The sequence below is a fragment of the Aplidium turbinatum genome, chromosome 11 (assembly GCF_918807975.1).
Source record: "Aplidium turbinatum chromosome 11, kaAplTurb1.1, whole genome shotgun sequence".
NCBI classification, from domain to species: Eukaryota; Metazoa; Chordata; class Ascidiacea; order Aplousobranchia; family Polyclinidae; genus Aplidium; species Aplidium turbinatum.
This window is the reverse complement of record NC_137482.1, coordinates 24,195,015-24,209,904: the sequence shown is the minus strand read 5'-3', so window position 1 is coordinate 24,209,904 and position 14,890 is coordinate 24,195,015. Positions and strand designations below refer to the sequence as shown.

At 38.2% G+C, this 14,890-nt stretch overlaps 2 protein-coding genes across 2 annotated transcripts; both read right to left on the bottom strand.

The window, feature by feature from the left end:
* Nucleotides 1-1,937: 1,937 nt before the first annotated feature.
* Nucleotides 1,938-5,663, bottom strand: LOC145779880 (uncharacterized). Its single transcript, XM_082591551.1, has 3 exons — nt 5,274-5,663; nt 4,582-4,716; nt 1,938-4,197 (listed from the first exon to the last, which is right to left on the bottom strand). Exons 1-3 carry the CDS (start codon nt 5,590-5,592, stop codon nt 3,872-3,874), a joined length of 780 nt encoding a protein of 259 aa, XP_082447677.1. The 5' UTR covers nt 5,593-5,663; the 3' UTR covers nt 1,938-3,871.
* A 132-nt stretch (nt 5,664-5,795) lies between these two features.
* Nucleotides 5,796-11,636, bottom strand: LOC145780344 (uncharacterized). Its single transcript, XM_082592045.1, has 3 exons — nt 10,023-11,636; nt 9,520-9,558; nt 5,796-5,814 (listed from the first exon to the last, which is right to left on the bottom strand). The coding sequence occupies exons 1-3, from the start codon at nt 11,396-11,398 to the stop codon at nt 5,796-5,798; spliced, it is 1,434 nt and encodes a 477-aa protein (XP_082448171.1). The 5' UTR covers nt 11,399-11,636.
* Between the last annotated feature and the right edge of the window lie 3,254 nt (nt 11,637-14,890).

Below are 14,890 nucleotides of genomic sequence, written 5' to 3'. Positions count from 1 at the left end.
AAGATTTGTAACAACGGAGATCCAGGGGGTGGGCCTTATTACTGGCCGGCAGTGTTGTACGCGTCATTGAAATAAATTGACGGCGTCAGCGCGAATTGCCTAAAAACTTTACGGCGTAAAGTACTGCGTAAGCTCTTAAAGAAATTGACGGCGTCAGCGCTAATTTCTAGCGCTATTTTTTGCCAGCGTCTCATAAAACGGAAATATTTCAACCAAGTTTAGGCTAACAATAGCTAAAAATAAAGAGCAGATATTATGTTTTGAGACTGTATTGTAATTAGCTGCTTAGCCTATTAGTTATTTCCTTACAGAAAAAGCAAGCATTGCAAAACGTTTGTCTGACAATTTGCTGCGTTTGGGACGCATAGCCTAGGCTATTGTCATTTCCAAGTGAAAACATGCGTTCCACAGCAGCGCTGGTTGGTATTGGTGTGTTGTATTTCAAAAATAAATTGAAAACGTTTACTCGGAAAGGTATCACTGTTCCTAACGTGCTGTGATAGTTTAGCATGTATAAATCTTTTAACCAGGTTCACTCAGGGATGCGAAACTACAAATACGAGGCGCCAACTGAAGGTACGACGTTGTCGCAATAAAAGCCATTGCTTTTCTAAGCTATTTGCAAAGCCTGCAGTTACCATATAAGCACAATGATGATTAACGTTTTGCAATATACAAGTGACTGACATCTTCTCTGTTTTATTTCCAACGTTTCGCATGTGTAAACGACTTGCATCTTCAGTTACGTTGTTAAAAAACAATTGTAAAATCAAGAAATATGTAAAGTTCTATGATAAAATAACGCCAGCACATTAAATACAACGCATATCGACCAAATAAATTAGTTATTTCTAACGTTATGCAAATTCAAACGATTTCTATCTTTTCAAGTACTTTGTCAAAATTAATTGCAAACAACAAGGAATAAGTAGGAGCTTGCTAGTGTAATGTTACACAGACTTCGACAACTACAACATGACTCCGACACTAAGTCGATTGAACTTATAATTATAATAACGTAATAAATGTCAGAATGTAAAAAGAATGGTGCAACACTGTCAAGGAAGCCTAAAGGCGACCAATTATGACGTCATGAAAAGCGCGCAAAGTAAAATGCGAGACACTGGTAAGGGCGAATTCCCACACACAATTATGAGTGCAACGGTGCGGTTCCAATACATTACATTCCCCTTTGTCTGAAGAAAGAAAGGAACTATCTATCGATACACAAACAGATTAAAATTATGGAGTGGAGTACACTATTAACTGCAGATGCAATAACGATGTCACGTTTACTACACAATTTTCCAGTGACTCAAAGTGAACAGCAAGCATTAAACTTATAGTTCGTATACTCTCGTTGTGCAAACTCCGATAACAGCACAAGTCTACATTGTATGCATGATGCACAACACGAAATCTCCACGTATCACTATACATACAAAACGATTCAAGTTACACAAACACCATATCTATCAGGCGGCTTCACTATCCGGCCAGAACGGGTAGTACACGGTGCTGGCATATTATTTTTACATGGCACATTGGGCTCGTCGTTAAAATCATCTACAGCAACGTTTTCATCAGCATTCAGCAATAACGTTTTCATCAGCAGCAACGCTTTTATCAGCAATAACATTTTTATCAGCAGCAACGCTTTCATCAGCAATAGCGTTTTCATCAGCAGCAACAAGTAGCTGCATTCTTCTAGATTTGACTGCGGGTATAATGGCCTAGACGTTCGGTGATTAGTTTTCCTACTATCACAAAAATTCGCAAATTTGAACGTTAACTCGACCATCTGCCTCCACTTTTTAAAATTATCTGCAACATTTCCTTGTTGGAAATTCATCTCTGACTTTGTTGCTTGCATCGAATCCATCTCTGACACCATGTAATGTTGCACAGACTTCGACAACTACAACATGACTCCGACACTAAGTCGATTGAACTTATAATTGTAATAATGTAATAAATGTCAGAATGTAAGAAGAAATAGCACAACACTGTCAAGAAAGCCTAAAGGCGACCAATTATGACGTCATGAAAAGGGGTCCACGTCTTTTAGGCGCAGACAGTTAGGCGTCTGGATATTTAGGTGCGGAGCACTGTGGCGCCCGTTCATTTAGGTGCTATTCCTAGTAAAGTTTGCAGATTGTATCAGCTTGGCATGTAGGGCAATGCTTTTCACATATAATGTTACATTGGTTAGAAACATATGTTGTTTTGTTAATGCGCGTGTGGAGATGAGGTGCCAGACAACGCTCTACTACTCTTGGTGTTAGCACATCTCCACAGGACATTTGCAATGCATCCTGAACACAGGTTGCAGCCAGATGGAACTTTACTTAATCTGTTATCTTTCGCAATTACTTTTACTCGGGATGGATTGGTCGACTGGTCGTATTGCGAGTAGGCTACGTATGAGACAACGCTTTACAACATGAATAATAATACATTTCCATAGAGCATTATGAACCCTGCCTACAAGTTGCAAGCATAATGGTGCGACTTTGCTCGTTATTAAACCTAGTCGGGGTTTTGATGGAAAACTAAGTTAGGCTACTCTTCACTCAAGCCTACCACCCGCTTGAATATAGACTACGGTATATTTTTTACTGATGTTTAGTGTACCGGTAGTTATTATTTGACTCACTAAAAGTGAACTCAGTTATGTTCGCAAACTTGAATAATTTATTGATAAAGCTTTCGCCGCCGCAAACCTGGACTAACAACAAATAAGTGCCGAACACGCGCATTAAAAAACATTATGTTTTTCTGTTCAATACAACATTTTGTGTGAAAAGCATTGCCCTACATGCCAAGCTGATACAATCTGCAGACTTTACTAGGAATAGCACCTAAATGAACGGGCGCCACAGTGCTCCGCACCTAAATATCCAGACGCCACAGACCACAGTGTGCGCGCCTATTTGACTGGCGCCTAACTGTCTGCGCCTAAAAGACTTGCTCTCATGAAAAGCGCGTAAAGCAAAACGCGGGACACTGGCAAGGGCGAATTCCCACACAAAATTAAGAGTGCAACGGTGCGGTTCCAATACATTACAACTAGTACCGGTAAAATAACCATAGACGTAGCAGGGGGGCTAAAGGGTCCGTGGCTTTCCTAAATTTCTAATTAATGTAAGTCATGATGCAGTTTTTGTACCACTGCCACTGGTAAGTTTTCGTACTTTCCGGGCCGTTTTCTCTGGTTCCTCACGTCCAGGTGCATTAAAACGTTTCAACTCATTTTTAGCAAAACAATTAAATGCTGTTTGAAGAATAAGTTCGAAATTTGAGTGGCCTGCAGAACACATCTGTTTGAATGCACCTCTGTAAACGTTCGACGCCTCCACTATCTTTTTCAGGGCTCGTATAAACACGGAGCGCTGGTTTGGTGCAGTCCACAACTTCTCTTTTGCATTATAATCAGATATCACTGCACTGTAATAGTGAACAGCCAATGTTGTTGCAGAAAAACAAAATTCTGTTGGGACAGACAGACCACCTCGATTGGCAATTTCAAACAATTTCACATGCTCTTCAGATTCACATGTTGGGGCTGGGCAGTCATCACTTTTTACCAACAGAACTTTACAGGGCGAACACCGTCGTCTTCGGGATATACTTCTTGCAATGTAGCCACTCACAAAATATGCCACATTTGCATCTGTCTCCGACAAATCATCAAGTGTTACCTCTGAGAAAAACCTTTCGAGCCAAGAAACAATGGAGCTGTCTGCATTAATAAGCTTTCCGCTTCCCAGAGAAATAGAGTCAAGCGAACATAATTTGGATGCAGCCAGTATGCCATGTTGTTGAAGCAAACTCAACTTGCGTATTTTCTTTTCTGCCTCAAGCAGTTGCTTTATGGACATAAAAAAGTTTCCTCCACTAACCTGGCGGAGTGGCGGTACCACCCGAAACGGCCTTCGATTGGATCAGAGGTAAATTTTCCCGGTAACACATACTTCAATCCAATCTTGTCGTGCAAGTATTGAGCAAGTTCAGGCATTGCAGACATGGTTTGAATGCATGCTAGGAATGTTTGGTCTGTAAGCCCAGAAGTGCCGGATTGCTGCCATTTCACTAAAATATCCTTTGCTGACTTAAGAAAGCGTAAATTTGCAGGTTTTTCTTCTTCCGTTGAAGTGAACTTCATTGGCATGCACATCTCATCATTTTTTGCCATGCCTGAAATATATATATAAAAGTTGTTAAAAATAGTGAAGGCTGGTTAGAGTTCTAAAGTAAAGGTTCCCTGTATACCAAGTGCAAGGCCGTGTGCATTTTTGCATCTTTTAGTCTCAAAATTCAAAACATAATCAGATTGATTTTTCAATGAGCTTCTAAACTTACTCTGTAAGTAACAACTAGGTCATTTGTACAAAAAAGTAATAAAATTCTAGGAAAAAATCCAAATGTTTTACTTCAATTGCAAAAAATCTTTGTGCAGCTTTCTAAAAAGTTGTGCATAAACTGTACAGAAAATATGCCCAGAGAAAACTAGTAACCTGTGCCGACGTGCCGTAACGACTGGCTATATTTAAAAATATTAATCACACTTGGAAAATATACCTTTGAATGGTGTTTTGACAGACATCACCTTCCAAACATTGCAGATGAATTGGAGAAATTTGGCAGTTTCCTTAAAGCCCAGATTGGTGTCAGCATACATAAGAAGTCCATTTACGGTGGATTCACTAAACACACCTGCAAGTGAAAAACCAAAATTATATATATATATGAATTGCAACTGCTGCAATCAATTTCTGGATTATATATATATGATACAATAAATCAAATATAGTTATTATTATTTGAAGCCTTTACAAATTGTTTCACCTATCGGATCATCAGAAGGTCTTATTCAAATAGAATCTATTTGAATAAGACCTTCTGATGATCCGATAGGTGAAACAATTTGTAAAGGCTTCAAATAATAATAACTATATTTGATTTAATTCGCTCTGCTTTGCCTTTTTGCTTGGCATTGAGCACTTTTTGTAGTATTAATAGTTTTCATTGTTTTATGATACAATAAATATATAATGTAATTTTCTTATATAAACTAAAACAAGTTAGATGACTAAATAATGTGAAAATGTAGCCTGCATAGGGTTGAAGGATCAACTGAAGATCCCGTGACCATTTTCTGGGGGAGAGGGAAGTTAAGTTTGAGTCAACCTTTGTAGGGGCGATCATCATCACTCCAAAGGACCGGGGAGGATCTTCATTTGAGCCCTGCTTACAAAAGCTACTGTACTTACTTAAAGCGTGTAGAGGTGAGGTGCGGGCAATATTGCTTGGGTTAAGTGATGCCTTCTTCAGTGCAAATGCTACTTTCAGAGGTTTATGCTCTTCAAGAGTGTACAAGCGCTTTATATGTGCAAATTCAGCTGTGCATTGCTCTCCCAAAATATGTTCAGCACCAGAAATATGAGGAATGTGGAATCGCTTCTTATTCACAAAATTGTTAAAAATGTTTTTAAAGTTGTGGGTGAAGTCAAACAAGAGAAATAAACGCTCTCCATTCCTTGAAGGGTGTGCAATGCTGTTTGAGAGCTTATTGCTTCCACATAAATCCATAAACAACTTCCTGAAAATGCATAACCCATTATAAATCACACATAAATTTTAGCATGTAATATTAAACCAGTTTCATTCAATAGACAAGATGTTTCAAAAAACGTGACACCACTTCTTTCAATCGAGGTTGTTTCAGTTTTGTCAGCCAAAAAAAAAAACTGGCGAAAAACAGTTTGCAATAAACTTGTAACTTTTCTCCATTGTCACGATTTCTTTCTATCTCTTACCAGGAAAAAGACTTGGAAAGATTCAATGACGTAGTTTTAATGGGTCAACCGAAAAGCAGTCAATTAAATGTCGAATAATTCTACTAGTGAAATGATAATCTGACTTCTTGAAGAACTTTAACGAACGGCTTCTCAAATAACTCTAATTTCTGCATCAACTATACCAATTCACAACTCATAGCACAACTCTCATAATCAACTCGTAACAATCACCATAATAATAATCTCAGAATCTCAGAATAAACATTACACAAACTACACCACTATTTATAGTTGGCTGCTCAGTCCAGTAACTTCGAGAAGGTTACATCATAAAGAACCATCGTTCGGTCACGTAGCATTTAAAAGGTAAACAACAGAAGCTTATAGAAGGTCACGTTCGCAAGAAGATTCTTACATAATAACGATTTCGTAATCAGAGGTCCATTCGTAAACAACCTTGTGACATCATGACAAACGATATTGGCAATTGTGAAAACAACAGAACGTTCCAGATACAGAATAATCTAGAATTACGTTGCAGAACAACGACTTCACAATTGGAGGTTACTACTGGTCATTGACCGATAATAACATACCGCTCAAGAATTCCATAATGAAAATAGCACATTCGTTGAAGATACAAAGCAAGCCATCGCGAGGCATTTGCACCTTGATTGTGACATACGCCCCCCCTTAGAATATTGTTGCAAACAATATAACAACACAATCAATACAAAACACACCATAAAACAATTAATTACTCAATAATCAGTTCTCATAAGTCTATCGTTGCATGATCTACCAACGATAGCTTTTCTCAAAACAATAGTCACGTTTTCTGCGAAAGTCTCCAACGTCCTCAACATCTTCAGTGCATCGGCGAGCGAGATGACCCATCTTCCTACATCGGAAACATCTCCTCTCCGGACAGTCCTTGGCGAGATGACCTTCTTTATGACAGTTGTAGCAAGCCTTTTCATCAAAAGGGCAGCTCCTGGCTATGTGTCCAATCTCCCCACATCGGTAGCAGTGGTTGTCACGGCAACGTCTATTTTCCGAATGTCCGCCGTCAGCAACGCACTCCCTGGCGAAGTGTCCGCGTCTACCGCATCTATAGCAAACTCCAAATGGTCGTCGCCTGCCTCTTCTCCTCGGTTCTTCGCGCTCGTAATATCCGTCATCGTGAGATCGTTGCTGATTATCTGCAGAACAATCTCGAGCAAAGTGACCATTCTTGCCACAAGAATAACAAGTAACTTCAGAATCTCTCTCAAAAACATTTCCGATTATCAGATCAACTAAAGAGTTTTGTAAACATAACGCTTTCACAGTCCCACTACAATACGGAGTTTCGATAGATATCATCGCTAACGGTCCTTGGATTGAAGTGGTATCTATTTTTGTCACATGGCCAGTTTTTCCCGTTAATTGACTGTCTTTAACCAAATCTCTCCTCACTATTATACCAGTAGAACCAGAATCACGTAAAACTTTTACCTTTTTGTCTCCAACTTTTCCATCCACTACTGGCAGGTGATCTTCAGGTATTATTTTTCCGCAAACATCTTCATCCGGATTCTCCTCGTCAAGCGTGGGTTCAGGAATCATTAATGCACAACCGCATCGATAAACGTCCTCTGTGTCTTTATCTTTTCCAGACTGATTGGATCGGGAGAACGACTTGTCCTTGCATTCCTTCGCTTCGTGTCCTTGCCTATTGCAACGATTGCACCACTTCCTCGATTCCTGATGATTTCTGTTAGTCTTCTTCCGGCAGTTAACAGATTTATGACCTAAGCCATTACAATTAAAACAACGTACTTCTCTTGGAACCGCACCTCCTTTAAAATTATTTGTTTGCTCTTCGTCATTATCGCATGACAACGTTTCTTCAGTCGACAACTTTTCATCATGAGCAACTAAGTACTGTTCTGCCACACTGGCTATTTCTTCTAGATTCTTTGGACTTCTCTCCATTAAATAAACAGACAGATCTTTTGAACATGAATCTGTGAATTGTTCCTTAACTATAAGGTTTGCCAATCCGTCCAATGATTGTTCGGCCCCCGAAAGTTCAAACCATTTTAACAAAAGGTTTCTCAAACGTTCAATAAATTGACCTGGACTTTCGTGTCGTTCAGGCTTTGCCTCACGGAATCTTTGACGGTATCCATGCTCGGTAAAATTGTATCGCTTTAACAGAGCTAACTTCAATCTGTCGTAGTTCATGGCTTCTTCTTGCGAAAGTCTTGAATATACATCAAGAGCTTGTCCCGATAATAACATGCTTAGCTGGGTAGCCCACGTCGACTTCTCCAATTTGGCTATTGTAGCATATCTTTCAAATCTTAACAGATAACTATCCAACTCATCTTTTTCTTCAACAAATGATGGCAAATCTGGACGTCTAACTTGCGCCACAATAACATCTCGAGCATTATCATTACTAGAATTAGATCGCTCACCAATGTCCAGCTTTTGTCTTTCTAATTCAAGTTTTAACTTTTCCAATTCATATTGCGCTCTTCTTTCTTCAGCTTCTACTTCGCGCTGCGCTTGTTTCTCTTCAGCTTCTCGTTGAGCTTGTTTTTCTTCAGCTTCAGCTTCTCGTTGAGCTTGTTTTTCTTCAGCTTCGCGCTGAGCTTGTTTTTCTTCAGCTTCAGCTTCTCGTTGAGCTTGTTTTTCTTCAGCTTCGCGCTGCGCCCGCTTCTCCTCTGCTTCAGCTTCAAATTGTGCTCGCTTTTCTTCAGCTTCAAGTTCTGCTTTCCTTATTTCACGAGCAGCTCTTCTATCTTCTCTTTCGTCAGCTTCTCGCTGAGCTTTTTGGTCCATTATCTTGTGATACTCTTCCATCACAAACTGAGACTTCTCATTACCAGTCAGCCCCATTCGTTCAGCCATGCTCCCTAAGTCTTCAATCATCTCATGTTTGACAGTATCCGCCATCTTGACATTAATTTATTATTCTTTCAATAAATCTTCGGTATTCTTCGGTTTTTCGATTAAATTTTTTTCGGTTTATCCCGGACGAGCCCCCAGAATGTCACGATTTCTTTCTATCTCTTACCAGGAAAAAGACTTGGAAAGATTCAATGACGTAGTTTTAATGGGTCAACCGAAAAGCAGTCAATTAAATGTCGAATAATTCTACTAGTGAAATGATAATCTGACTTCTTGAAGAACTTTAACGAACGGCTTCTCAAATAACTCTAATTTCTGCATCAACTATACCAATTCACAACTCATAGCACAACTCTCATAATCAACTCGTAACAATCACCATAATAATAATCTCAGAATCTCAGAATAAACATTACACAAACTACACCACTATTTATAGTTGGCTGCTCAGTCCAGTAACTTCGAGAAGGTTACATCATAAAGAACCATCGTTCGGTCACGTAGCATTTAAAAGGTAAACAACAGAAGCTTATAGAAGGTCACGTTCGCAAGAAGATTCTTACATAATAACGATTTCGTAATCAGAGGTCCATTCGTAAACAACCTTGTGACATCATGACAAACGATATTGGCAATTGTGAAAACAACAGAACGTTCCAGATACAGAATAATCTAGAATTACGTTGCAGAACAACGACTTCACAATTGGAGGTTACTACTGGTCATTGACCGATAATAACATACCGCTCAAGAATTCCATAATGAAAATAGCACATTCGTTGAAGATACAAAGCAAGCCATCGCGAGGCATTTGCACCTTGATTGTGACATCCATATTGGGACTTTAGTGCAGAAACTGTTTGTATAAAAACTATTACATTTTAACCATTTGCAGTCCAATTTTTTTGCAAAAAATTTTCAGATATCATAAAACCGGTTGGACTTTGATTGAATGTGAAAACAATAGCCTAATGCTTTAGCATGTTATTATAAAATGATAATCAAGGTTTAACAACAATTCTGAACAGCATTTCTTCTATTTTCACATTTTTAAAAATTCTGTTTTATGGACGGGTTGTGAAAAACAATATTGAAATAGGATTAAAATATAATACGTGACAGGGTGTTTAAAAAAATCTGACACCATTTACCTTTGAAATGTATTGAAATCATTGTTGTAAAAAAACCCATAAACATAGGATTTTTCACAACCTTGATTTTAATACATATTAAAGGTTAATGGTGTTAAATTTTTGAAACACCCTGTAATCCTATTAAATTTGCTATAGATAGTTGTCATCAAGCATATTATAAGCTTACCTATTGCACACATGATTGTCAACAGATATAGCAACAACAAAGAAAATTTCATCTAGAGATTGCATCACTTTGTTAAAGAAGGTTCGAAGCAGCTGTGTACTTATCTTTTCAATTGGCACCAGGCACACAACATCTTTATATTTTTTACATACTGATTGCACCATAAATGTCAACACGGTTTTCGCTCGTTGGCCTTCCTCTGTTAATCCAATGAAAGCGCCATTGCAATATTCAACCCTTTGTGCAGTGTATACCTCATCAATAAGCAAGGTTACCATTTTTTCTCCTTCAGATAAGTCGACAGTTCGTTGCTTCAGGTATTGCAAATCTATAGATTTAGTCTCTACATTACAATCACTCGAAACTTGCTGAAGTCTTCTGACTGATGGCAGTATAAAAAACTCACTAAGCTTTTTGTATAGTGAGTTGCTAGTGAGCTGCCACAGAAACGACATGGTTAGTAACCTGGGTGAATACCGTCGGCCATTTTTATCTATGTACAACAACTGAAGTTGCTCGGACACAAATTGAATTAGGGGTAAACCTTCATCTTGGCTTTCGTTTTCTTCCAGGTTTGCTTTGCATTGCTCAAGGGCTGCAACAGCCGACTTGGCAAAAGTCTTACTATTGTTACCACTTGGTGATTCTATAAGGTTTTTGCAGAATGCCAGAATATTGCAAAGCTCTGATACTTTGCTTAATGAATCGGAGCTCATCAGATGCTGAAATGTTTCTTGTGGCACAGAAATAGAACATACAAATGCATGCACATCTAAAGTTTCCCCTACCACCAAAGATGCCATTAACTGAGGAGAAATGTGGCTGCCATTGTTATATGTTATAAAGTGGAATTCCAAAGAAGATTCTTTTAACAATTTGATATATCCAGAAGGAATAACCACTTCATTGAGTTTATCTTTTAAAGAACCCAAATCACAACAAGAGTCTTGCAACAGAAATTCTTCATTTTGATCTTGAAGTTTAGCTTTGTCTTTTTTCAGTCTTTCTGTGGCAGTTGCAGCAGAAGTTGAGCGCTTTACTGGAGCCGGTTTTGTCAGATAGTGAGGCAGGCCAGCAAAAATGCGAGGCACAGCTGATGGCTTCAACCGTGACTGATTAAGTTTCGCAGACTCTCTGCGTTGTTGGCGATCTAAGTGGCTATCGATTGATGTTGTTTCAAAATCATCTCCGTAGAAATGCTTACCACAAATTCTTGTGTGTGGTGTCACAGTTAAATTTTCCCTGGATATAGCTCTAATCCAAGCCTTACGCAATTCAGGATCTGCTGGAAATCGAAACATTGAAACTTTTTCCCCAGTTCTTTTAAACGCACGATTACCAACTTTGCACCCTGGAGCACAACAATAGTATCCCATATTGCATAAAAAATCTTATAATACTGGAGCAGAATTTCACCTTGAACTGTAATATTGTACAAGTAGAAAAGCTATAAATAAACAGAATTACTGTTTTAGGGAGTTACCGTACCGTACAATAGGGTAAGCAAAATTGTAATGTTGCAAAATTGTATGTTTTGGTTAATAAATAGCATTAATAATTTCTATTCTACAGCACATAACATAAATGTGTTTTGCAAAGAATGCAACCTATTTCGTCCCTGAACAATTCGTACTCTGATTTCGTCCTCTGAAATCGGGGTACGAAGTGTTCAAGGGACGAAATAGGTTGCACCCTTTTGCAAAGCTCTATATTTGGTTAGTTAGGCTATAGTATATAGGCCTACAGTATTACATAATGATTAAAATACAGTAGGCAATCATTTTTTAATACCAGATTAACCTCAATGTCTCTTTGCAAAATTGGACAGTTAGGCCTGACACCACTACACATCTGTTTTCATGTGCCACTTATCAGTAACTTTTAGAAAGGGTTAGGCTTCATGCATAAAATAGTCAGTTAGAGTCAGGTAATCTACTCCTTCTTGAATAATACTGATTTTAACACTAACCACACAGTGAACACCCTTAGTTATAAACCAATTGTAACATTAAAATATATTTCTACTCACGGGCTGCAATGTCTCTGTAAATTGGCCTTACAATTTAACTAAAATACAGTCGCGCTCAAAAGTTTAAGACCACCTGTCAAACTTTTGGATTCATACAATTATCTATTGAAATCATTTTCAATGTTATGTCATATTGGGTTTTATGCCATTATTGCAGTGTTATGTAACAGAGCCTTCTGTTTAAGCCATTATGAATGAGCTATTTCTTTCAGAAATAAAAAATTTAAACTCTTTTTCAAGATTTTTTGCTGAAACAAATGGGCAAAAAAAGGAGCTTTTCAGCTGTGGAGAGGTCAAAAATTGCTATGTTAAAGGAAGAAGGGTACTCAGAAAGAAAAATATCCGAAAGACTAAAGTTCAGCAAGACAGCAGTCCATCAGGCAATAGTTGAATTTAAAAAATTTGGAAGTTTAGTGGACTTGAAAAAGGGTGGTAGACCCAGGGTTACCAGTCCAAGAGATGACCATGTGATGAGGAGGATGGTAGTGCGCTCACCCACGTGTTCCAGTAAAAAAATTAGATCGGCTTTGTTGTGTAAAGGTACAAATATAAGTACATCTACCATAAAACGCCGTCTTAGCAATGAATTTGGCCTCAAAGCACGTGGGTGAGCGCACTACCATCCTCCTCATCACATGGTCATCTCTTGGACTGGTAACCCTGGGTCTACCACTCTTTTTCAAGTCCACTAAACTTCCAAATTTTTTAAATTTAACTATTGGCTGATGGACTGCTGTCTTGCTGAACTTTAGTCTTTCGGATATTTTTCTTTCTGAGTACCCTTCTTCCTTCAATATAACAATTTTTGACCTCTCCACAGCTGAAAAGCTTTTTTTTTTGCTCATTTTTTTAGCAAAAAATCTTGAAAAAGAGTTTAAATTTTTTATTTCTGAAAGAAATAGCTCATTTATAATGGCTTAAACAGAAGGCTCTGTTACATAACACTGCAGCAATGGCATAAAACCCAATATGACATAACATTTAAAATGATTTCCATAGATTATTGTAAGAATCCAAAATTTTGACAGGTGGTCTTAAACTTTTGAGCGCGACTGTATACAGTAGCCCACAGATCAGGTTAATCACCGATAACCGTAGACTATTGATTTCCTGTGGTCACTGACTGCTAGTGCTGAGTGCTGAGTACTGTGCAAATGTGCCATCACTGATCACTCATCACTGCCATGTGTGAGTGTACCGCACCGTCAGTTGGCGTCAAAAATGATCACTAGGGGCGTAGTTGCGCATCCCGTACTGTTTTGGTATCCCTGGGTTCACTGCACCAACATCGCTCTTTTCAGAGGCATAAAGCTCTTGAAATAAAGTATCTTCAACGTTCCGCGAAGCCGATCATGGATTTTTCGCTTTCTGTCTCTGATCTCTCGTTCTCAATACATGGGTGATCACTAGGGCCCGCAAAAGTCAATAAAGTCAAAATTTTTTAAGGACCTCGTCTATCCAAGAATAAAGTTATTTTTTAGCACCTAGGGGACTATTTCTAAGAAGTTTATAGGTCAAAATAAAGTCAAAATTGACAATAAAGTCAAAATTTTCAATAAAGTCAAAATTTGTCAAATTATGGCTTTTGACAAACTTTTTGTGTTTCTTGAAAGTAATTTTTCTCAAAATCCTCGTGGAAGCATTGTAAATCAGGAACTGCGACACAATTAAACCATATTAACCCACAAAAGCAGGAAATATGTCACAATGCTGACGCATCAGCAGTACCTTTTATCGCAAATTGCCCATTGTTTATTCATTGTTACGTATTTAAATATTTTTTATAAAAAGCTCCATCTTCACAAACGTAGTCTTTTCGAAAATCAACAGTTTGGATTTTAGGAATAGCCAAGCTAAATCGTCTTCAGCAAAAGTTAGACAGATTTGTGGAGATTTTCCTATTGCCGAAAAACACGACGCATTTTTTATAATCCATAAAAACCTTGACTTTTCGACAAAATATTACGTTTGGGTCTGAAATCGACAAACTATTATGTTTGGATAACTAGTATCAATTCAAGGAAGAAATGTGACCTTTACAAATAAGCAATTTCGTTAGGTCAAAATAAAGTCAAAATTTGATAAAAATAAAGTCAAAAAATTTTTTTTTTAGGTCAAAATAAAAATGGCCCTAGACTGATCACCATTTGGCGAACTTCTTCCGCGTGTATTCCAGGGAGCCATTCCAACCAACGCAAAAGCCGGTAATTCGGATGAGTCGCGCTGGCCAGAATACATTGTGAAACCATAGGTGAAACTCTAATTGTGAAACGAGATTTTTCATTTTTTTTCCATGAAAATAAAAAATGACGCATAGCGCTTGACGCTTAAAATCGGCAAAATAGTTGACGGCGCTATCACTTCCGTCAACTGAAAAACAAATTGACGGCGCTAGCCTCAGCGTCAACAAAAAGTTGACGCCGTCAACGTACAACACTGCTGGCCGGGCCTTATTAGCTGCAGGTGCCTTATAGGCTACTGTAAAGGGACAAAATTTTTTGTAGGTTATGCGTGAATAGAATCGCAACAGCGGCAGTGGGTATCGAATCTTCAACCTCTTGATCCAAAATCAACCACTGAGGTAGGCCTAACCGCCGTGCTTATAATTGTACCTTCAGATACCAGTTGGATGCTTTTATCAATTGAGTTACACTGCCGCTTACTACGTGCAGTAGGCAAAATAATTAAATCAAATGAAAATACCATAAAAAATTCCAAACTTTGTATTTTGCTTTCTGCTTAAAGGGCTGCTTACAGCAAAGTCAGCAATAATTGAAAAATATTCCAAAAAACGCAAAATGCTTGAAAATTTATCAGTAATCTTAATTATCGTAATAAC